Source organism: Xenopus tropicalis, chromosome 7 (assembly GCF_000004195.4).
Source record: "Xenopus tropicalis strain Nigerian chromosome 7, UCB_Xtro_10.0, whole genome shotgun sequence".
Taxonomy (NCBI): Eukaryota; Metazoa; Chordata; class Amphibia; order Anura; family Pipidae; genus Xenopus; species Xenopus tropicalis.
Genome location: NC_030683.2, coordinates 70,459,596 through 70,485,357, shown reverse-complemented (window position 1 = coordinate 70,485,357; position 25,762 = coordinate 70,459,596). Strand labels below are relative to the sequence as shown.

At 39.8% G+C, this 25,762-nt stretch overlaps 1 protein-coding gene across 7 annotated transcripts in view; it reads right to left on the bottom strand.

Annotated features, from left to right (window-relative positions):
* The window catches only part of st3gal4 (ST3 beta-galactoside alpha-2,3-sialyltransferase 4), a 112,011-nt gene that overhangs the window by 19,974 nt on the left and 66,275 nt on the right, over positions 1–25,762 (bottom strand). For 5 of the 7 annotated variants that reach the window (XM_012966318.3, XM_012966313.3, XM_031904953.1 and 2 more), the window contains 4 exons: positions 11,730–11,792; positions 6,096–6,180; positions 4,766–4,837; positions 2,910–3,007 (listed from right to left, as the gene is read on the bottom strand). In XM_012966318.3, coding sequence (XP_012821772.1) covers positions 2,910–3,007; positions 4,766–4,837; positions 6,096–6,180; positions 11,730–11,745 — 271 coding nt within the window. In that variant the 5' untranslated portion in view covers positions 11,746–11,792. 7 annotated transcript variants of the gene reach the window in all.

Sequence of the window (25,762 nt, the reverse complement as noted above, 5' to 3'; positions counted from 1 at the left end):
TGTCATGGTAGTAGGCACAAGACAATGAGAACCTTGTTAGAGCATTAATATTTTATCTTAGTGACTGTGAGAGTCAGTAAATTGTAGAGTTTAGTAGTATAATAATTGTAGCGTGGTGGGAACCCTGCAAGTGGCAGTGAGTCCCGTGGAAGAAATCAGTATATATAGTGCGGGGCCTTCTCGTTAATCTCTAGGAGGGAGTGAATTAGATATCGCTAAAATTAATTGGCACAGAGTGCTGCTAGCTACTTACAAACATCTGTTGATAACTATCCGCGCCGTCATACAAACATAGCGGGTCTGGGGAGTAGACACTGTGTTGTTAAACAAGCAGTGGGTATAGCGTTGAGGCTACCTGCTAACTTTTGACTGTGGAAGGTAAATTTGGGAGTTGTGTATATGTAAATTGGTACTGAGTGCCGGCAGACACTCAGAGATCTCTGTTGGCAAGACTAAAAACTAGGCGTCCAAAAAAAGCATAACGAGATTCGGGGATTGCACACCCGGTTAGAACAAGTAGTTTATATGCATTTTTGCTCTCATCTTGTTTCCAATTCCCAAGTGAATTACTTTCCAGACCCACTAAGCTGTTAATGATTGCAGGATTGATGCGTTGGCAAGTATGATTTAATTAGATCTGATAGTTAATAGCAAAGCCTGGGGATTTCTTCAGTAAGGAAATCTATATATCAACCTGAAGCGGCGTTGCTTCGGACCGCTGATGGGAATTTAAAGGACGCACTATCTAGGTTCTAACTGGGGAGGTTCATAGTTATTAGTCAAAGGTGGACACTATGTTTGATAAGGCTTGAGCTATGGGAAATAGTAGGCGCATTTGAGTGAATGCTGAGGTAACGTCGTGAGTTGTAGGTACGTCCCTCTTATGTGCATCACGATCGTAAACTGAAATATATATACAAAGCGCCTGTGTAGCTGCGAACAGTGTGTAATAGCAGCCCATATGATCCACACGGTGTAAAGCAGGCAATTTCAAATGACCAACCCAGTGTTACCATTTGAACCATAGGTGAATGTGTCCTATGTTAAATATCCACCAGCTAAAACGGAGTCCAGTGATTCTCCTCCCGCTAGTATACCGACTGATATGCAGCGGATACTTACCTCTGGGAATTGTAAATAATTTATAATAATATAATTGTGAAAAACAAACTTTCTAATTAATGTTAAATACTTATCTTATGTTCATTTCGTTTTTTATTTATTTACTTGTGGTTGTGGTAAACAAATAGTTAAACATTGCTAATAAGCAAAAGCAGCGCAACCATTTTCGAGTCTTGAGAGAGGGAAGTAAGATTTGAAACTAATTGAGCACCTTCCTCTCAGTACACGCTAATGTTTCTCAAATTGCTACATTTTAATAATGTAGCAGTTTGTCTATTCTAAAGTATATCTACAATTTAGCTATTAAGTTAGCAACTTTTCAACTTCTCTAAGTTTATAGATACTTCTATACAGACATAAGGTTATTCTTTGTTTTATTTTTCCTCTTTTTCTTATTTGTGTGTATTTTTTAGATAATGATTTTAAAGTAAGCATAATAAAAGTTAATTTTATAGTTCTGAGCTGGTGTGCCTTGATCATATGTGTGTCTATGTCTTGCGTAAGTTTCATTATGCCGTCATGAAATATTTTTATTTGCTTTTTATTGACTTTACTAGACATAATGCTACTGCTACTAGCTATATAAAATGTTATCAGGATATAAAGACTTACTGCATTATTATATGTTCCTTCAAAGTAAATGTCACGAAAGCAAAAGTCTCTTAAAGAAAAATGGCTTTTTCTTCAGCCAGCGGGAGTAGATAAAAATCAAAAGCTGTTTCCATAAACAGATCAAAGCAACAAAAATAGCTTTCATCAGCAGAAGTAAATTGCACAAAAACACTTTCCCCCATATGTAATAAAAGGCACCGCCATTCATCAACACTGGGCAAATTTGCCTATGGGCAGTAACCTATAGCAACCAATCAAATTATTGCCTTTATTGTTCTACATGCAGCTGGCTGAAAAAAGGCGATCACTGATTGGTTGCTATGGGTTACTGCCCATGGGCAAATTTGCGCAGTGTTGATAAATGAGCCCCACTATGTTTTCCCGGGAACAGTAACCCATAGCAAACAATCAGCAGGTAAAACTTTGTGGTCACCTGTTTAAAATCAAACATCTTATTGGTTGCCATAGATTCAGGGGTAATAAGGTGAAAATCGCCTCAGGCGGCAGTGCCCCTGAAATTAGCAGGGGCAGCAAAAGGCCATTGCTCCTCTAGTGCAGTGTTGCACTAGCGGCCCCGCTCGCCCCCCTCTGACACAAAAAATCTAAGAACGGGGAGGGGGGCATGACGGAAACACACCTGAATGGGTTACTGCTCTTGGGCAAACTTTTATTACAAATGGGTGAAAGGGTTTACAGACCTCTTAATTGACAGTCTCAGACCATGCTTTCTGTGTCTCTCTCATTGAGGAAACCCTGGGGTTTAACGGTTAGTGATTATCCAGCTGAGGCTTATCAGACTTGGCTGATCAGCCTGTAGCACTTCACTCTATGCACCATTGCAATCAGAAGAATTATTATTACTATGCACAGGCCCGGATTTGTGGTGAGGCCACAAAGGCCCGGGCCTAGGGCGGCACAAGTTTAGGGGCCCCGCCGCAAAATAATTTGTACATTTGGCTCCCATATGGAGCAATGGGGACCTCTCCCCACTGCTCCGTATGGGACTTTAAATGTTTGCACACGCGCACTTGCGCTCGCAGCCGGGGGGGGCACGGGGTGGCCGCGTGTTCGCGCATGCACATGGGGGGGGGGGGGGCGCCAATGGAGGCGACGGCAAGACAAATCCAGACAACCATATTTACTGAAAATGCACAGCAGAATATTTGCCATCTTACCACTTCCATATGTGCCATATGGCAGACGGTATTTAGATTGGTTTTTAACCCAAAAATAATCACTCAGTTGTAGGAAGACAGGATGATCCCTTGAGTAACTGTGGAAAGAAGAGAAAGTAAAGGCACTAACAAATAATTTCTTACATGTTTCCAATAGAATATATGCACAAGCTTTGCTCAAAGTCTAGTACAGATATGGGATCCCTTATCCAGAAACCCGTTATCCAGAAAGTTCCGAATTATGGAAAGGCCATCTCCCGTAGACTCCATTATAAGCAAATAATTCTAATTTTTAAAAATGATTTCCTTTTTCTCTGTAATACTAAAACAGAACCTTATACTTGATCCCAACTGAGATATAATTAATCCTTATAGGGGCAAAACAATCCTACTGGGTTTATTCAATATTTAAATGATCTTTGACAAACTTAAGTTATGGAGATCCAAATTACGGAAAGATCCCTTATCCAGAAAACCCCAGGTCCCGAGCATTCTGGATAACAGGTCCCATACCTGTAATTCAAAGGAACCATGGGTACCAAACAGCAGAACAGTCATTTCCCCCTGGTGCCTGAAGCAATGTTACACTGTATAATTCTCTGTAAAAATGCAGTCAGAAAACATTTTACGACCTTTAACGGCACATCTGAGTCACTGTCCTCCATTGGAAAAAAAATAGGGGAAACCTTGAGAAGGAACAGGAGATTGCTGCCCAGTTATTTTAATATGCTGATGGGGGGGTATGGCATGATATCCCAGTAAGAGGGTTGTTACAGAGATTTAGCAGTAAACGATAAGGTCTGTTTCTAGGACTGGAGAAGAAAACTTGGTTTTGTTTGTTACAACTTGTAAATTATAATGGATACTGAATTGCTGAATATTGGAAGTCACCTTCACAACCTTTACAGATGGTCACAAGCCACCCACAATGACTTCTAATATCCTTATTATAGTAAGGGATACATTATTTTCCATAAAAATACTACAATGCCAGGAATTGAAAACAAGGAACAAGGGGGATGAGTTAGTGGTTAGTGATAAAAATCCATTCTCCCACTCAAATATAAGGTAATATAAAGCTCAAATATAATATTCTCTTCAAGTCAATATATATACTGTATTGATACAAAACAGATAACTGTTAATTATGAAAAGGAAAAAATGTCTTTATACTTTGATGAAGCAATAACAATATCACGCAAGATAAAAGAGGTAACTGATTCAGACTAAAAGCATTTATATGTTGGCATATATCAACTTTTTACTAATAAAAGTTTTGCCAACAATTTGTCATAACTTATCATTCACATTTATTGTTTAACAAACCAGCTGTCATCGAACATCACAGTTCTTTGTTAAACTGTTATTTCCTGTTCTGACGACTGAACCATGATTATATTCAGGTTAATAACATATGTGTTGTTTAGTCCTTATCACTATAACAACCTTTCCAAATAGATATGTATGGTTCACTGATAAAAATCCTAGCTCGCATTTAGTGATTACTTAACATTACGGTTATTACAGATAAGGTGGCATCCAAGATCACAATTTATTGCTTAATACTTGTGTTCTAGCAACTCAGTCATAACCAACGGGTAACCAAAAATACAAGCGATGATTAACCATTAGAAGCCCAGTAGACTGTTGTTTCCGGTTTTGATTTAAATTCACTGTGGAATTGTAGTTTGCTCTAACTTGGGGGGATTATGAGAAAGTGTAGAGTGGGTTAAAACAAAAAATATGTCTATTTAGCATCTATAAGCATCAATGATAATATACTATATAATATACTATATAAGTTTGGTACTCTATATTAGATATTTTTATAGGAATGGTAATTTGGTAGTACTCACTTGCTAATCAGGATCTCTGCCTTGGATGCTACATCACCAGGAATACACATCTCATGGACATTTGGATATGACCTGAAAGCAAAATAACTCTTATTCACAGGGCTGCAACTAAAGGTAAAAAAGAAGAGGAGGTGGCTGCCAAGGGCACAACAGATTAGGGTGGGAAGCAACTTGGAGGAAGCAGTGAGTTAGTGACCCACATGGGAGGCATGATCGAGCTAGCACACAGCAAGGGAGGAGGTAGTCATCTGCAGAGGAGCAGCATGGGGGCTGGATTGACTGGGCAAGAGTTTCATTAGGCTGAACATGAGAATTGGCATAAGATTACCGAAGGTGACAGAACTTTGTGTTAGAGGCCTTTCAGTACTCTGCACCTCATGCTGGATTTAAAAAATCAAAACCAACATCTTATCTGCTGTCATAAGGAAGGCATACAGGACATTGCTTCTGAGTATCGCGAGTCATCATCATTGTTTAATTAAAGAGCACCAGCAAGTTACACAGTGCTTTACATTAATGATGGTTTGTGTTCATTTTTTGCACTTCATACCCACCCTGTGACCCTTCTTTTCTTGCCCTGTCCCACTCTAGTGCAATTTTTTACATTTTTTTTTTTAATTTAGGGGTTTTTGTGTTCTTGAATTCTCACGTATTACTTTTTATCTTATTTTTTTTTTTCGTTTCTTATGTTTTCCCACTTCCCAGGGCAACCAGGAGATGCAATCCAATCCAGTTTCTATATTTTCACGGGCAATGCTTGTGTAACGAAGGAGTGATGTCCTGGACACAAATGACAAGCAGAAGATTTGATTGGATTGCATTTTCTGTTTCCGCTGTCTTGCATTTGTGTCAGAAACGCTTGTGAGTAGCAGGAGCAATTGATGGCCCATGCATACAGCAGTATGATAAGGTAGTTCAGCTGATTTCAAACAAACTCAGGGACCATTAGTCTGTGTGTGTGGTCTTTTTTTGCATATTTACTCATTTTTATTTATGAACCCCATTGTCAATTATCCTGCAAATTATCCTATTACAAATAAAGGGAAACTTGAAATTGTAATAACATTAAATATGCACAGTGCTCTCCTGAAAATTTTTTTTTTTTTTTTTTTTAAAAGGCTTTTAAAGCATGTTTACTCATAGGCACAGAGTAGTACAGATAATATGTTCAATAATTTGTTTAATAATACATTTATTTCAAAATGGATATAAATAAGTAAATATAATTTATTTTTATTATTATATTATTAATATTATTATATTATGTTTCTAGAAGTTCTAGAAGCATTTATTTCTACAGAAAAGCATAAGAAATAATTTCTTTGCTCACCTTTGTATATAATATTCCACACGTAGGAACCAGCACATTCCAAAACAGACCATTACAATGACGAAAAAAGCTATTGCTTTCCATCCTAAGAGGCAATCAGCAGAAGAAAAAAACACATAAGACATTTTTCCAGGCAAACAACTAGAAACAAACAAGTAACTTTTATACGAATAACAAATTACATTTTATATTTGCATACTGTGATGTCAAAAGACTCCTGCCTCTTCAAGAACTTTTCTCTTGCCCATATACCAGAATATACAGTATATAAGCATGCAGTAACAGTAAGCTTGTTGTAAAAGCCTTCTATTGTGTCACAATTTGTAACACATATCCTAACTACCACAAAAAAATGACAATGTGTCATTATATAATGTTATTGAAAAAATCTGTACACACAAGTATACCATTCAACACAGTATGAGCAGAATGTCTAGTCGGGAGGGCCTATAGGCATGAAGATCTACTCATTTGGCAGGCCAAATAGGACTGTTTCACCCCCCTGTGCTAACCAATGGATAGTTGTGGTCCTATAGATAGTTCAGTAAGCTTTTGACTTGGTCAAGAGTAAATTACCACTGATTTAGTAAATCTTGCATCATGTTTAGAAAGCAACTAGATATGTAAAATACATGTACTATCTTTTTTGCAGAGCTTGGAAAGAGTTTTATTTGGGCAAAAGATACACACTGCAATACAAACCAGTACATCTACTTTAAAAAAAAGAAGCTATTTGCTGGTATGTCAATTCATGGTTCTTTAAAACCATTCCACCATGTTGATCCCATTAATATGAAGGAAGTCAAGTAATGTTTCATGTACAGAACAACTTATCTCAATATATTTTACCATTTATGCTGAAATCATCAGTAAAGTTTTCATTTGTGACTATAACCCATATGTATGTATGTATATATGTATGTATGTATATATGTATAACTTAATTTATAAAGCGCCACAAGGGTACGCAGCCATGTACAATCTTACAATATACAGAATTACACACAGGGAGGACAAGTGTTATAATAAATACAATAAATAAGTGTAAATACACAGGGAATAAGTGCCATGTGGTATGAGACACAGTAGGAAGGAGGTCCCTGACCCATAGAGCTTACAGACTAAGTGGTTGGGTAACATACAGGCACAAATTGGAAGGTAAGAGTGCACTAGGTATGGGCATTTGCCCTTAAGCACAGGACTGGGCAAAATAATGTTTTAGTGCTCGAAAAGGTAGTATCCGAGTTTTATCTTAAAGAGAGTGGATGAGTGTTCCCTACGGAGAGATTCAGGGATAGAGTTCCAGAGGTAAGGAGAAGCGAGATAGAAAAGGTTTAAGACGAGAGAGCGCAGTGGGTGTGGATGGTATAAAAAGACAGAGGCTCTGAGAGGAGCGGAGGAGACGACCAGGAACATGCAGGAAGACCAGTGAAGAAATGTGGTGAGGAGCAAAGGACTTTGAATGTCAGCAGAAGGATTTTGTAAGCTATCCTTTGCTTAATTAAGAGAGCTTAATTGAGGCTAAGCAGGTTCCCTCTTAGGAGAGAGAAGGAGGATCCTGGAAGCAGAGTTTAAGATGGATTGCAGGTGGGAGTCTGGGAGGTCGGTTTGTAGGAGATTGCAGTAATCTAAGCGGGAAAGGATAAGGGCATGGATTATGCTTATTTTTACTCAAATTCTGAAAAAATATAACATATACCATTATGCCCCTTTCTTTTTCTCATAATTTAAAAGTCCTCTCTAACCTTGAGACTCTCAAAATTCAGACTATCTGAAACTTACTGTTTAAATCACTTTGGACATATTGAGCCCTTACGGCAATTGAAAGTGCTGTTGGCATGTGTAATCACACCATATACGTCAGTGTGCATTTGGTAATTGCCCGTAACAGACTTAAATTGAGTGATCGAGATAAGAAAGCTTAACAAGGTAAAGGAAATTTCAGCTCAGCTTTATGTTGCCAATAAAAATATCATGGGTGAGGTGTTTGCATGTTCGGATTGTGAGGCCTTCATGCAATAATTTTGTGAACCGATGATAAAGACCAATAAAACTAACAGAAGAATATAGTACAGAGTTTCAAAGTCAAATGCTATATATTAACCAGTTGAGAAAATACAGTCTCCTACCTTACCTATCTGTGTACAAGGGATTGGCATGGGATCGGCATGTATGCATTTTCGTCTTAAAATCTGTTCTAAATAAATGGGCCCTTGACAAAATCTTTTCATAGTGGTTAACTTTGTAAATGACCATAATATACTTCAGCCAGCAGGAAGTGGCACAGGTGGGTGGGACTACTGAGGTTTTAGTGGAATTTCTCAATAAATAAGTCTGAAACACAACTTTTTTTAAGCACAATCCTTCTATATCTAGAGAAGTATAATTCACTGGTACATTCTGAATTTTATATGATATGTTTCCTTTAATGTGTTGTGGGTATCATTACCCATAGTTACATAGTTAAGCAAACCCCAGAGCACACATATAAACCGAAACCGAACTATCTATACACTCACATACATAAACTATACATACATACATTAATACTTATTGTAGATTTTAGTATCACAATAGCCTTGGATATTATACTTGTTCAAAAATCACCCCAGGTACACTTAAAAGTTATTAATATAATCTGCCATCACAACCTCACTGCCTCCACCGTAAAAAAGCAACCTGTGCTTCTGGTGTGACGATTTATGGGGGAAAAAAGAGCACCCCCTGTTTATAACCCCCTATTAATGCACTTGTACAGAGTAATCATGTCCCCTCGCAAGCTCCTTTTTTCCAGAGAAAACAACCCCAACCTCGACAGTCTAACCTCATAGCTTAAAGGGGACATATACCATGATTTTTAATAGTGTATTAATAGATGCTGTGTAATGTAAAATAGAAGGAATCGGTGATTGTTTAGTACCTTTTGGGGCAAATTTTCATAAAGCAGGCCAAAAACTGCTCTTGTTCCGGCACTTCCCTGGAGTTCCGGTACTGGACTCCTCATAGTTTCTCTAAGGAGCCGCCGGCTCCAGCTAATGACTCAGTCTGTGAGGGGAGGGAGGCATTTCCAGTGACGTCAGTTTGGGACTGTGAGCCAAGGCAAGTCTGTAGAGAAGGACTGAGCACTCTTACCCACCCACCCCTATGCCGTGTCCTGCATAAAGCCGCTCGTAACTTCTGACAACTGCTCACTGCAGATTACAAGGAATGTTCGGGTCCCTGCTCCTACCCGAAATAATAAAAACTGCAGCTGTCTTTTGAAAGGCTTAACAAAAGAAGTTTTCATTCCTTCGGGTAGAGGAGCACGGAGCCGAACATTACTTGTAGGGAGCACAGAGAACCCCGTCAGAAGTTAATAACGAACGGCTCTCAGGGGAAAAGCAGGGCATGGCTCATGGGGGAAGAAGGCATCATTTATTACCACATTCCAAAAGCTACAGTCTTAATGGTTTGAGGTTTTCCATTAGATACCATTCAACTCACATTTTTTGTTAATATAAAAAAGGGATTTGTCTTTCTGGCTATCAGTGAAGTAAAAGTAGTACTGGGGGGTAGGACTTTGGCTGCCACTGTTTAGTACTAAATATCACTCACATTTACCACCACTTCCTGAGAGAGAATGAAAGGACATGCCCAGCCCTCATTTCAGCCTAGACACGGAGGAAAGAGGTTCTCTTTGCAGCTCTAGTATAGTTATGGTTTTAGCAGGTAAAATGTTTTTAGAATCTTTTTTTACAGATGCACTATACATTTTAGAGTAAGGGAAATATAATATCAAAAGATGAGTATGACACAATACATCTCCTTTAAATCTTCCATCCCCTTTACTAGTTTAGTTGCATGCCTCTGCACTCTCTTTAGCTCATTAATATCGTTTTACTTTTGGGGTACCTCGGACACACTACCAATTAATGTGTTACAATCATTTATATTATTTCTACCAAAGTGCATAACTTTGCATTTTTCAAAATTGAACCTTTTCATTTTGCTGCACAGTTTTCCAAGTGGCAGCATCCTTGCATGGAACTAATACGTTTTCACAATTTAGTATCATCTGCAAAAATAGAAACAGTACTTTCTGTGCCCACATTAATTAACAAGTTAAAAAGCAAAGGACCAAGGACTGACCCCTGCGTTACTCCACTAACAAGACTGGCCCAATTAAAAAAATGTTCCATTTACCACCACTCTCTGTAATCTATCCTTCAGCCAGTTCTCTATCCACTTACAAATATTATGTTCCAAGCCAACATCCCTCAATTTTATCATCAACTTTTTGTGCGGTACTGTATGAAACGCTTTAGCAAAGTCTAAGTAGATGACATCCACTGCCATTCCAGAGTTGAGGTTTCTGCTCACCTTCTCATAAAAGGCAATTAAATTAGACATGGTCATTTCAGGCAATCATGCCATTCAGCAAACCTGCCACTTACCTGGCACTGTGCATTGGACCATTCGGGTAAGATTGTTATACTAAAAGAGCAAAGATCTCTATTCACTTGTATAGGATTCGTTTTCAATCATATTTATCAAAGATATTTTTAAAATTCATGTGCAAGGGCAACATAGAGCTGTGGAGTTGTGGAAAACATCCATTGACAAATATGCCCCTTAGAGTGCCAAGCCTTTTACAGAAAAGAATCCACCAATGTACATAGGAATAACATGCCTGCAAAGATTTAGTAAAATAATTATGCAAAAATATAAGCTTTACCGGTGTGGTTTTAAAAGGTGGACTAGACTTATATGCACAGATATGGCACATAATTGTGTAATGTTCCCTCCTCTTCTACCCGCAATCAAATATATGTTTGGAAGTCTATAAGCACTGCACACTTTGCAGTAGCTGTCCCTTTCATGTCTATAACTAACTGGCCTGCTAAATTTGGACTTGAGGCCTGCCAGACAAGTTTTTCCAGATTTCCAGGCACTACAGGTAGTGCTGATTGATTGTGCTGTTGAACTATGATGAACTCTGTTTTTACAGATTTTCACTTTTAGAGCATGTGACTAAATGGTGTCATTATGGATGCAAAAGGGTATTGAAACTGGCCCAATTGCACTACACCCAGCACAACTGCATAAATGATCCCTTTTTTACCTAAGTTCAAAGCACTATACTGAATGTCAGCTGGTAATTGAGCATTAATATTTATATTAGACCAGCACTGCTTCAGGGGTCCTAGCTGCCTGAGGCGGCCAAATTTATACCGCTCTTGCCTGTTATGCGACAGGGGGGCGCGAAGCACAATAGCAGTCTCTGCACTAGAGGAGCCAAAATTCTGCTTTAGAAATTGGAATTTCAACTCTTTAAGTTACCAGTAGCGCCTTTTTGTCCCTGGTAACTTGCTGGGCGCTGCCATCTAAGGCAATTTCTCAACTCGCCTCATGGCAGCAGCACCCCTGTATTAGACATTTAAAAACAGTAACTGTATAGTGGGCACTGAAATGATGTGGCCAAATAAGGTAAAGATCTGCTTGTTTGGCAACCGTGCCATGACTTTTAATTTATTACAATAGAATAGGAATCATTTCTAACATAGTAGCTGAGAAAGAAAAATACAGATAACTTCAAGTTAAACCATCTCATAAATATCAAAAGTATAACAGTTTATGTGCATAATGTTGACTTACTTTGATTGATCTTCATTTTGGTTGTTCTTCAATGATAACTTCTATGGAAGATTTCATTGTTGACTAAAACAAAGCATGTAAAATATGTAAGCATTATAAAGCATGTAAGAATTGTAAACAAAGCCTGTCAAAATGTAATTACCCACCAAAAAATACATTTATAAATAAATTTACAAACACAGGTGCTAAATTCATAAGTGCAGTTGCCAGAATCATCCAAACAGGTATTTTATTCTATTTCCGAATAACTGCTGATCGATTTTTATTAGCAGTTGCATTATTGCCACTTGGCACCTCTTCTACAAATTTTGTGCAATATAACAACCAATAATCTTTCACATGACCAGTAAATGCAACCTGCTGGTTACTATACTGTAGGTGAATAGACCTGTAGCAAACTTCCTCATTTTCTTACATTATACACTGCAAATGTGGGAACCTTCATGTGTTGCTCAAAACAGTCAAACTCATTTTGATGAACAAACACACTGATACAGTTTGATAAATACAACAAGTGTTTAACACTTTCCTTATAGTCAAGAATATATTTTGTAATTGTAAAAATATTCAAACTGCTGAGAATCCCTAGTTCCCATTTTATTAAATCTGTCTCTAAATGTACATGCATACTATTATGATTTCCCCTTTGGGATAAACTCATTGTTTATGGATGCATTCTTTATAGTTATAACTCATATCACATTCTTAATCACTATTCAATGCTGATTCAGATCCAGCTACCCACAGACCCTCTATAATTACTTTCCATGCACTTATTTGACTTATAGTCATCAACACTAAACTACATGGTGAGACTTAAAGGAGAGAAAGGAAGTTTAGGGGCCTGATAAATTAGTTACCGTTATGTTTGCAGGCAGTTTCTCAAAGTTGTAGATAGTTAAGCTGTGCTTAGATTGCAGCTGGGAGGAGTGAACTGTATCCTGATCCTGGCCGTTCCATAACTGACCTGGCGAGGGTCACTTTGTATAAAATGGAGGAGGCTGACAGGACTCACTCTCTTCTCGAATTCCACCTAAGCAGGAAGGTGGAAGAAGGTAAAGCCTGTGCTGAGGGAGGCCCAGTAGGGGAAGTTAGTTGTGAGGTTCCCTCTTTTATAGCTCGCTATAGGAATGAGAGGTTCAGGGTATTAAGTGGAAAGTAGTAGTACAAGGAAAGTAGAATGATTAGAGTCCTGGGTATACCACCCTCAAGGATAGGGCCACAGTTATACAGACTTAGGGACTACTGTAACTTGCCTAGGTTTCACTTGGTGAGCCTGACCCTGGTGGTTGGAAATTTGCAAGTTGACTATCCGCAGACTGGTTATTAGCCCCTGATGGGCAAACACCACTAAAAGCTATGTTCGTAAGTATTTGCTGAACAACTGTACTGTATTGTCTGTGTCTGCCCTCAAGAGATCAGGGTTACAATCCTGCCAATAAAGAAGTTACTATTTGTTTTTTATCCGCACTGGCTCTCATTTTATTGATTCTACCCGAGAATAATTGTTCTCACACCCTAAGATTAAGAGTTGCAGACGGGGAGATTAGTCGCCTGCGACAAGGGAGATTTGTCGCGGGTGACTAATCTCCCCATCTGCCACAGCCCTAAGACTATAGGTAACTTGGAAATATGGTGGTTTCAGAAACTTTATTTACCACACAAGGAAGTCATACAACTCTAATCTCACCTCAATCTCCCCTAATCTCCTCTCAAGGCAACTTCCGCGATTTCGAGTAAATCGTGGTGCCGCGTATGGTATCCCACCGGCGATTTACATTTTCGCTGGTGGGATGGAATTTCGGGGAGATTAGTCGCCCGCAACAAGGGTGATTTGTCGCAGGCAACTAATCTCCCCGTCTGCCACAGCCCTTACAGAAGTATAAGAATAATAGTTCACACATGCTCTGAAGCTCTTAGTTCCCAACCAACAGTGTGACAAACACAAATCTGCAACACTCCATATATGCATTCAAATCTGCCACAAACTGCCTTTAGTAACTGATGTGATAAACTCTGATAACAGTGCGATGGATTAAGCAAGCCATACATGCCCAGATGTTGTCGTGCAGTTTTGCAAACCTGGGGATGTATGGCAAGTCTGGGGCAATTCCAATATCTAATCACTTCTTTATGGTGGATCAAGGATTATCTCTCCACCAGTCAGCCAAAAGAATGTGAAAAAGAGCTGCAGCTCCCCTTCATTTCCCTTTCATTTGAGCAATCAGCTCAAACAAACAGAACAATGCAGAAGTGTCCATGCACATGTATGACCCAACAACCTCACCGGGGTTGAAGTGCAGGAAAAGTTCAAGATGCAGTAAGCGAAGTCTTTAACAGGTCTCTTAGTCGAGGCAATTGCAGGCAAAGATCAGAGCTAGCAGCATTCAGAATAGTTAGAATGGAACAGCAGGGTCAGGAACCAGAAGATCAGTCAAATTAGAATGCACCCAGTAACGAAAAATATAAAAATTCTTTTTGAATTTACATTACCCCTATAGTTTCTTTAAGTCATGTGTTGCCTTGTAAATACCACAACAGAAACTGTAAGGGCAATGACACGTGGAAAGATGTAGAATTTTAAAACTGATTTCCTTTTTCTCTGTAATAATAAAACAGTACCTTGTACTTAATCCCAACTAAGATTTAAATAATCCTAATTAGATGCAAAACAATCCTATTGGATTTAATTAATGTTTTATTGATTTTTTAGTAGACAAGGTATGGAGATCCAAATTACAGAAAGACCCCTTATCCGGAATACCCTTGGTCCCAAGCATTCTGGATAAGGGGTCCTATACCTGTACTGGAAACCCAAAAGCCCACTGGAGGACCTAACCTTCAGTGTCATGCCACAATGAGCCAGAGTAGTGCCAATACACCACTGGCTAACAGAACAATTTTGTGGCTTTGAAGGGGCTAAAAGCCTCAAATCTGAAAGTCGCAGGTTCAATCATATAGACACCAGCAGGCTAATTTATTAGGTATGTGCAAGTTGTAAGAGTGTCTCTTGCTCTGCAGAGGAAAGTCCCACCAACCATCTAGCAATAGGTTCATACTTATATTCATACTTCTGTTTTAGCTTTACAGAGCTCTTACATCATAAGACTGGTAGAGAAACAAATAACAAAAGCACATTGCAATGGTTTTTTTTCCTGGGTCCTGAGGTCATGCCCCACATGCTATACTTTATGTGCTTCAGGGCAGGGCAAGAGGGGGTTGGTTTTTGCTGTCCCGGGTGACATTTGTTTTTAGCACTGAATCCTAAATAGAATACCTGTATAACAAAGAATATGACATTGAAAAATGCCATTTGTGTAAAATTTATTTCAATTTTACATTTATTTATTACAATTCCCATTTCCTTTCAATCATAAATGGTCTGGCTTCCAACACATTTATTTGTCAACTACTATTCCCAGAATCAGTCAACAGCTCTAATATTAATGTTAATTAAGACACCATATTGTATGTATAGCTAGGAATCCTAAACCAAATTGACTATGAAGATTTTCATTCATCCAGGTCATGGTATATCTAGTAAAAATAAATCCAAAGCAAATGGACTTGTGAGGGCTGTGGCAGACGGGGAGACTAGTCGCTCTCGACAAATCTCCCTTGTCGCGAAAATCGCGGCGCCGCATATGCCATCCCACCAGCGATTTACATACTTGCCGGCGGGTTGGTATTTCGGGGAGACTAGTCGCCCGCAACAAGGGAGATTTGTCGCGGATGACTAGTCTCCCCGTCTGCCACAGACCATAAGTAAAAATTGAATCATTTCAATGATTACTTAACAAGTCCAGATTTATTTATATTAGATATACCTAAACCAAAATATTTCCTAAAATGAAATAATCAGTTAGCCTTGCCCATACAAAAAGGAAAAAGAAGTTTACTGTTCCTTTTAAGGAAAGCTATACCCCTTGAACAATGTAGGGCTCTATAAAAATGTTAACTAGATCACAGCCAATTAATGGACAAAGTTCTGTCTTTTACTCACAGATTTCCTGGGCCTGTATGACATAGAGGAGAATGGCCTCTGAAAAAGGCAGCTCAAGGTAAAAGTTATACAAGGGCAATATTTACTGATATATATTCCAGTTTGGTAGGATATTTTAATAGGCCACTTAATATGACACAATATCTTTGGTTAAGTATTCTTTCTGGGGGTGTAAGGATAAGGAACCTTCAACTGCAGGTTCCTTATCTGGAAACCCATTTTCTAGAAAGCTCCCATTGAGTACATTTTAAACAAATAATTCTAATTTTGTAATAAAATAATAAAACTGTACCTTGTAACTGATCCTAACTAAGCTGTATAAATCCTTATTGGTGGCAAAGCAACCTTATTAGGTTTATTTAATGTTTACATGATTAACACCAAAAAATTAAAGTGTATAGAAGTAACTACAATATTATCCACTGTTGCCCTAAACTGGTACAACTGGTGTTTTTGCCTCAGAAAGGCTTTCCAGATAAGAGGTCTTTCTGTAATTTGGATCATCATGCCTTAAAGGAACAATAACACCAAAAAATGAAAGAGTAATAATGCAATTAAAATTTAATGTACTGTTGCCCTGCACTGGTAAGGGCTCTGGCACACGGGGAGATTAGTCGCCCGCTACAAAACTCCCTGTTCGCGGGCGACTAATCTCCCCGGATTGCCATCCCACCGGTGAAAATGTAAATCGCCGGTGGGATGGCATACGCGGCGGCGCGATTTCAGTGAAATTGCGCCGCCGCGTATACCATCCCACCGGCGATTTACATTTTCGCTGGTGGGATGGCATTTCAGGGAGATTAGTCACCCGAGACACGGGAGATTTGTCGCGGGCGACTAATCTCCCTGTGTGCCAGAGCCCTAAAAGATGTGTGTTTGCTACAGAAACACTAATATTGTTTATATAAATAAGCTGCTGTGCAGCCATGGGGTCCAACCATTCAAGCTGAAAAAAGGGAGAAAAGACACAGGTTACACAATGGAAAAGAGATAAGCCCTGTAGAATACAATAGTGTTTTATCTGCTATGTAACCTGTGCCTTTTCTCATTCGAATGGCTACCCCCATAGCTACACAGCAGCTTATATATATAAACAATATTAGTATTACTGTAGCAAACACACTTTTTTTTCAACTTACTTTTTATTAGTTTTTACAATATATGTAAATCATAATAACTACACTGCTTACTTTATCAATATCTCCAGAGAGAAAAGAAAAAGACCATAACTTAACATAGCTGGTAACTCCCAAAAAAACAACCCAGACACATCAAACATAACTATAAGTTATCAAGACCAGAAATGTTCTTCCATATTTTTGAGCTTCCTGTATGAATCTTCTTTCAAAAATATTTCTTGGAATTGCCATTTCATATTCTATATTACTTCTAACTTCTCTCATAAGCAGGGAATGTTTGGGACCTCCTGTTTTTCCAATTCCTGGCAATTAAAAGTCTGACTGTATTTGATAATTGAAAAATTACTATTTCCAGAGCTTTGTTAGGAATTTTGTCATAAATGTTTAATAACACCAGTTCTGGAGATAAATCAAAATCTTGTGAAATATAATTCGATATCAGAGAAAATGCTGAAGTCCAGAAGGATTGGATGATAGAACAGGACCACCAAATGTGTAACATATCTTCTATTTTTTTGTTACATCTCAAACAAGTATTAACAGTTCCTGGATAAATCTGTGACAATTTTAAGGGGGTTAGGTACCAATTGTATAAAATTTTGTAAACATTATCTTGGTATGTTATGCATTTTGTATAGCTCTGTATCCTAGTTATTGCTTGTTGCCAATCTTTCATACAAAGGTTTTTATTTATTTTTCCCATTTCTCCATTACAGGGATTTTTGTCAAATCTTTAGGTCTTTTTAAGGATTATAGATCCTTGTCAGACCTTTTTTCCTTCTCCCTCCCAGACAAATAATTTTCTCAAAATCGGATAATGATCTTACTTGCTTTGGGAAAGAGATGTTAAGTATGTGCGTATTTCTAAATAATTGAAAAATATAGTTTTCTCTAGGCTATATTCTCCCTTTAGAGAAGTAAAAGTTTTAATATGATCAATATTGTATAAGTCTTCTAAGCTGGAAGAACTTTCTTTACTCTAAACTTTGAGATCCGTTTTCGGAATGGGTTTCAGAATAGAAATTGGGGCCAACAGAGAAAGAAAGGGAGAGTATAATGTATCAACTATGTTGTCTCTCCAAATTTTGACTGCAACTTTCACCATAGGAGGCAAATTTACATAATTAATCTTAAAGGAGAAGGAACGGCTAATAAAGAGTTAATCCCAAACTGCTGGCATACCTTCAGTTGTCTCAATAGTGCCCTTAAGTCTCCCCATATTTCTCCTGTTCAGATGATCAGAAGCCAAACAAGAAGAAAAAACGCTGAGCTATGTAAAGAAAGTTCCCATAATGCCTCACTCCTGCACAGACACCCAGACCAAGTGAACATGCTCAGTTAGTTAGACTATAAGTCAGCTTCCTGCTGATTGGCTCAGATCCACATTCCTAAGTGGGGGGGGTGAGTTCTTAGCATTCTTGAGGGAGGGGGGAGCAGAGAGCTGTGTGTCTCTGGCACAGGAATTACAGACACAACATATCTTTTGACAGAGAAGTCAGTGCAGCATTTCTGTGAGTGCTTATGGCTGTATTTACATAGACCTTTCTGATAAAGCTTACTTAGTTTTTACCTTTCTTTCTCCTTTAACATCTTTGCCATTTGACCATAGTAGTTTATCCCATGAAAATGGTTTCAGAAGAGTAGTTTCAATTTCAACCCATTTCTTTTGTGACCGTATGGTTAATAAAACTAGAGTTTGATTTAAAATATTGTCTTTGAAGTATTTCTTAAGATCTGGAACTCCCAGACCTGCTTCATCTTTATTTCTTTGAAGAATAGATTTGGATACTCTAGGAGCTTTCTTATCCCAGATAAATTGGTAAAACACATTTGTATATGAAAAAAACTGGAAGGGATTGAAATAGAAATAGTACGAAACAAATAAAGTAGTTTAGGTAACAACAGCACATTTATAGCAGCAATGCTTACAAACACACATCTTTTACCAGTGCAGGGCAACAGTACATTATATTTTAATTATGTTAATAGTCTTTCATTTTTTAGTGTTGTTCCTTTAAGGTACGATGATCCAACTTACAAAAATACCTCTTATCTGAAAAATCCCAGGTCCTAAGCGTTCTGTATAATAGATTATATACCTGTACTTCCTTTAACACAAAGAAGCAGCATACCTGTCAGTAGTTCTGTCAGGAGTTCTCAGCTTGTTAGAAGAAAAATATCTGAACACTTTATAGACATCAGGAAATTTAGCCTTGCATAAACGATGACATTTAAAGACTCAATCAATGGTCTAAATGTTTATTTAAGTCTCCTGCCCCTTGCGTAAGAGCTTCCAAAGACCACAACCCACACCTTGAACACATACAGTATTTGAATACATTTATAGTTGGTCTATTTTGGAATCAAGTTCTATTTGCAAAATCGTCTGGTTGTTGTGAAACAAGGAAATACTGTGACTCATTAAAGGAAGTAAATACATGTTTGCTTATGTTATGTTGTAAAGTTCAGTTGACTACCCCTTCCAAAGAATTTGGATAAACTTAGAGTAGTGTGACTGACATGTTGCTAACTTGTTGCTTCTTGCTAAAGGCTATAATTAACTCTCACTCTTTGTTATATGGTAATAAGCACTGCAACTTGTATTTTTTACATCTAAGCAATTACACTTTTTTGGGCTCTTTACTTGTATTTTACTCCATGAATGGTATGGTTTAGTGCACTAGCGAGGAAGAAAAAAAATATATATGCCAAGAGGAAGCATTTATTCACATGCCAATATACATGTAAATGTCTTTTTGCAATACTTAATTTTTACTAAAATGAATGCATTTCCCTATATCAATGTAAGGTTAACCAGCAACAATGTAGAAACATGCTTGTAAATTGTTTGATTGTTTTTCACCATTGCCTCTCTTTTTTCCAGACTTCATTACCCTTTAGGTTATCTTACCCATATCTTTTATAATGGTTACATTTATACTGAATGTTATCTTTACAAAGAAAAAATGCCCACCATTTATATCTTGCCTAAACACAACAACACTAATGAATAGATTCATCTGAATTATAAAGAATATTAATTACAGGTATGGGATCCCTTATCTAGAAACCCGTTATCCAGAAAGCCCATCTCCTATACACTCCATTATAAGCAAATAATTTTAATTTTTAAAAATGATTTCCTTTTTCTCTGTAATAACACAGTACCTTGTACGTGATCCCAACTTAGATATAATTAATCCTCATTGGAGGCAAAACAAGCCTATTGGGTTAATTCAATATTTGAATAATTTTTTAGCAGACTGAAGTTATAGAGATCTAAATTACGGAAAGAGCTCTTATCCGGAAAACCCCAGGTCCCGAGCATTCTGGATAACAGGTCTCATACCTGTACATTATTACTACCATTGTATCAAAATATTTACAACCTAATTACTTGCAGCAGTTAGAATCACAGTTTGAATATTTTAGCTTAGACAATAAGTTTAACAAAAAAACAAAACATGTCTATGAGGATTTTCATTCATCCAGGTCATGGTATATCTAGTATAAATAAATTTAAAGCGAATGGACTTGTTTGGTAATCATTGAAGACGTTTCACTACTCATCCGAGCAGCTTCTTCAGTTCAACTGACTGGTATGGGAAGTCCTCAGCATATATACTCTTCCACTAATCCAATCACAATGGCACTTTGTAACTCTTCAGAGAGGTGACATCTGAAACTCACAGAGGTGTGAATGCTGTGGAGTTACTTTGAAAGGATTACCAAAGTATCATGCAACTCTTCAAACAGGTGTTACTTGTTAGAGTTGCATGAATGGATGTGTGAAGAGTTCTGAAACTGCCGGGATACAGATGTTAGAACAGCATTGTATGTAGCAGACAGATGGTGTCGAAGTCCCCCGCCTCTGTTAAGGGATGGTTTCTCCACTTTGACATGAATGGCCTCTTTTACACCTCTTTCAAACCAGCGGCCTTCTTTGTCCAAAATTTGGACGTTGCTATTTTCAAAGGAGTGTCCCTTGTCTTTTAGGTGTAGAAATACAGCAGAGTCCTGGCCTGTAGTGTTCGCCCTCCTATGCTGAGCCATTCGCTTGGAGAGCAGTTGCTTTGTCTCACCAATGTAAAGGTCTGTGCACTCGCTACACTGGACTGCGTATACAACATTGCTTTGTTTTTCCTTTGGTGTTGGATCCTTTGGGTGTACAAGTTTTTGTCTCAGTGTGTTGCTAGGTTTAAAAAACACAGGGATGTGGTGTTTGTTGAAAATTCTCCTGAGTTTCTCCGACACTCCTGCTACATATGGGATGACTATATTGCGCCTTCTCTCTGCCTAAGGATGGTTATTCCAGGAACACCAAAAGGAATAACCGTCCTGAGGCAGACCTGTAACTCCCTGACTTATCTAGGAGTTATGAAGTTACCAAGTTTTGGACCCCTTCCCCTGTTACCATACATGCCTGGTTTTCTCTAGTTTTTCTGTTAAACTCAATGCATGCACATTAAGCATTTTGCGTCTTCAGAAGACCATGTGTGCAAGCGATGATGTAGAAGGGATAGGCAGCCACTCGCTCCCTACCTTACGTCCCAGCACCTTTGTGTCCAGCGCAAAGGACGCAGCAAGCAGGCAGCAGACCCGGAGGACAAGTAAGGGGAAATGCAACTGGGAGGACCAGGGCAATGAGGCTCTGGTAGTTGGTGGCAGTGGCCCCGACATGGCACCCAACTCGAGTATAAGCCGAGGGTGACTTTTTCAGCACATTTTGGTTGCTGAATAACTTGGCTTACACTCGAGTATATACAGCATTTTTTTTCGCACAAAATAACTGTAATTTCAGAAATGTTATCAGAAAACACTGAATCTTTTTCAGCACATTTCTTTTTTTTGCACAAGTGTCATAATGTTCTTACAAAACTAAATCATTTGCACTGGACATCCTTCCATTTAAAAACCTGTTTCAAAACATATGATATGCTTCCGGTCAAACAAGATTTTGTTTCAGCCAAGTTCTGTTTTAGTGCAACTGAAAGGTACTTCCCGATACACACTATTAAAAAGGTGTGACTGTTCTGTACTAGGAAAGGTAGATATATATTCTGGCCAGTCATGGAGTTACAAAATTACTGAAAATTGCAAAATGTTCTTTTCTTTTATACACTGCCTTATTCATTTGAGCTACATTGACAGACACATTATGCAGTCTTATGAAATTTGAACCCCATCACATACTTGACTAACCAATAAACATAACATAAAAAATGCTATGTATATTATTTGTATTAGGTTCCAACCAGAGGCCCATGAACCTTAGTGCAAAATCTTGTGCAGGGACAGACACAAAAATGCCAGTTTCTAAATCTTACCCCTCTACCCACCTACACCCCTTAATGTCTGCAAGTTTTATTTTTGAGCAGAAATGTTCCAGGTCCTGGATGCAGTCACAACCTTTGCTTTATCTGTGCTTAACAGATTTGCATCCAAACCATAGGGAAATAAACAGTATGCAAAAATAGAAGCATAGCATCCAATATTCCTAAATAAAAAAAATACATTATTTTAAGACATGCCCAGATACTTCCAGCTGTACTCCCTGACCCAACCAATCACGTAGAAGCACAAAAATGCCATTCACATGGTACAAAAAAGGTTAGTATCTGTAACTTGCTAAAATGATGATTGCAAATATATTAGCGCAATCTGTCAAACACATGGACTGTCAGCGGGGGCTTCCGGCACCCACGGGAGGGGAGAAGTCAGGATCAAGGAGGAAGGCCGCTTCCAGCGAGTCCGAGCGAAGTACAGATGCAGGATTATCCAATAGAGAGGTCAGGTTCAGGCAAAGGTCACTTAAGGCAGGCAGCAAGGTTCAAGGTCAGGAACAGGCAAATAGACAGCAACAGTAAAGCAGATAGGAATATTAGAAACCCAGGAACACAATAGGTAAATTGAGCTATACTCGGGCATTGAACCTGGGTCTCTGGCGTTCTTTTAAGTTTGAATTTGGCGCCATAGCGCGTGACGTCATCGCGCCGGCGTCCTTGCGCCCACGTGGAGCCCTGGGCGCCGCCATCTTGGATTCGCCGCGCCGGGAGGAAAGACGCCGCCGCCGCACGCCAGGTAGGGAGCGTCGCCGATTCATGACAGTACCCCCCCCCCCACGGGGGGCCACTGGACCACTAGACCGAGGCTTCTGAGGAAATTGACCATGGAACGCCTTCACAAGACGAGGAGCATGTACATCAGAGTCTTTCTCCCAGGAGCATTCCTCAGGGCCGAATCCCTTCCATTGGACGAGGTATTGAAGTGATCCCCTGGAGAGCCTAGAATCTAGAATCTTCTCAACTTCGTACTCTTGCTGACCATCCACAAGGACGGCAGAAGGAGGGGACTGAGCAGAAGAGAAGTGATTGAGCACCACTGGTTTCAACAAGGAGACGTGGAACACGTTAGGAATCCGCATCTCTGGGGGAAGTTGTAGCCGGACTGCCACGGGATTGATCACCTCAGAGATGGAGAAGGGACCCAGGAACTTGGGACCCAGTTTCGGAGATGGTACCTTCAAGCGGATGTTCTTGGAAGAAAGCCAGACTTTTTCACCAACCTTGTATGGAGGGGAAGGCTTTCTCCGACGATCAGCGAAGGTTTTGTGTACCAGGGAACTTTTCTCCAAATTAGACTTGGTGGCAGCCCAGATAACAGACATGTGAGCCGCCAGGTCATCTGCAGCGGGAACTTCGGAGAGGAGAAAATCTTGAGGGAAGGCCAAAGGATGTTGACCATACACCGACAAGAAAGGAGATCTTCCAGTGGAGGAATGACTGGCATTGTTGTGAGCGAATTCTGCCCACGGGAGTAAATCTGACCAGTCGTCTTGGCAAAGGGAAACATGGTTTCGCAGAAGAGCTTGGTTTACACGCTCTGCTGCCCCATTGGTCTGAGGGTGATAGGCCGAGGAGAACTGAAGAGATACTCCCAGAGACTTGCACAAGGAGCGCCAAAATCTGGACACAAACTGAGACCCCCTATCGGAGACAATTTCCACAGGGAAACCATGCAAACGAAAGATATGCTGTATGAAGAGTTGAGCCAGTTCTACAGCCGAGGGGAGTTTCCTCAAGGGTACGAAGTGTGCCATCTTGCTGAAGCGGTCTATCACTACCCAAATGACAGTGTTACCACAGGAGGGCGGCAACTCCACAATAAAGTCCATACCCAAATGCGTCCATGGGCGAGAGGGTACTGGCAATGGATGCAGAAGACCGCAGGGTCGAGAGTGGCTGGCTTTAGTGGTGGCACATACAGTACAAGCTGCGACAAAGTCTCGGACATCCTTGCGGATGGTCGGCCACCAAACTAGGCGTTGAAGAAGTTTCAGAACCAGGGTGGCCAGCTTGTTTGGAGCTATGAGTCTGCTGGAGAATGGGAAGGCGTAACTCAGGAGGTACAAATGCCATCCCTATGGGAGTATCTGGAGGAGCGGCAGACTGGCTTAGTAATATTTGTTCAGCGAATTGGGGCAATACAGAGGCAATGATCCTGGATGGAGGAATGATAGGCTCTTGCTCTATAGGTAGACGATCCTCTGGGGAGAAACTCCGGGACAGGGCGTCTGCCTTCCGATTCTTGGTCCCAGGACGATACGTCAGGACAAAATTGAAACGGGAGAAGAAAAGCGACCACCTCGCCTGACGGGGATTCTGTCTCTTTAGAGACTGTAGAAATTCTAGGTTCTTATGATCGGTATAGATCGTGACCGGATGAGATGCTCCCTCTAAGAGGTGTCGCCATTCCTCGAGGGCGAGTTTGACAGCCAGGAGTTCACGATTCCCAATGTCGTAATTCTGCTCGGCGGAGGAAAACTTCTTGGAGAAGTATGCACATGGATGGAGCTTACCATCTGCAGAATGTCTCTGGGAAAGAATAGCACCTGCTCCTACATCAGAGGCGTCGACTTCAATAAAGAAGGGTAGATGAGGCTCTGGGTGTCGAAGAACAGAGGCCGAAATGAAGGCATCCTTCAGGGACTGGAAGGCTTCAAGGGCCACAGGAGGCCAACAATTGGGTCTCCCTCCTTTGCGGATGAGGGAAAGGATAGGAGCAATGCGTGAAGAAAAGCCTTCAATGAACTGGCGGTAATAGTTCGCAAATCCTATAAACCTCTGGATTGCTTTAGTACTCTGGGGGAGTGGCCACTTCTGGATAGCAGATACCTTGGCAGGATCCATTTCGAAGCCCCTAGACGAGATAATGTAGCCCAGGAAGGAGATCTTTGGTACTTCAAAAGTGCATTTCTCCAACTTGGCGAAAAGAGAATTTTCTCTAAGGCGAGAAAGGGCTTCTTTGACTTGGGAGCGATGGGTCTCCAAATCTTGAGAGAAGATAAGGATGTCATCCAGGTACACGACAACAGACTTCCCCAGGAGGTCCCGAAAAATATCGTTTACGAACTCTTGGAAGACGGCTGGAGCGTTGCAGAGGCCGAAGGGCATCACGAGGTACTCGTAATGCCCATCACGGGTATTGAAAGCCGTCTTCCACTCATCGCCCTCTCGGATCCTGATGAGATTATAGGCCCCACGGAGATCCAACTTAGAGAAAATCTTGGCCCCTTTTAGTTGGTCAAAAAGTTCTGAAATAAGGGGTAAAGGGTATCTGTTCTTAACAGTTATTTTATTGAGACCCCGGTAGTCAATACAGGGGCGGAGCCCACCGTCCTTCTTTTCGACAAAAAAGAAGCCAGCTCCTGCTGGAGAGGTAGAAGGACGGATAAATCCACGCTGGAGATTCTCAGAGATATACTCCTTCATGGCAGCCGTCTCTGCAGGGGATAAGGGATAGGTCCGCCCACGGGGTGGCATGATTCCAGGAAGGAGATCAATAGGGCAGTCATACCGCCGATGCGGGGGAAGAAACTCTGCTGATTTTTT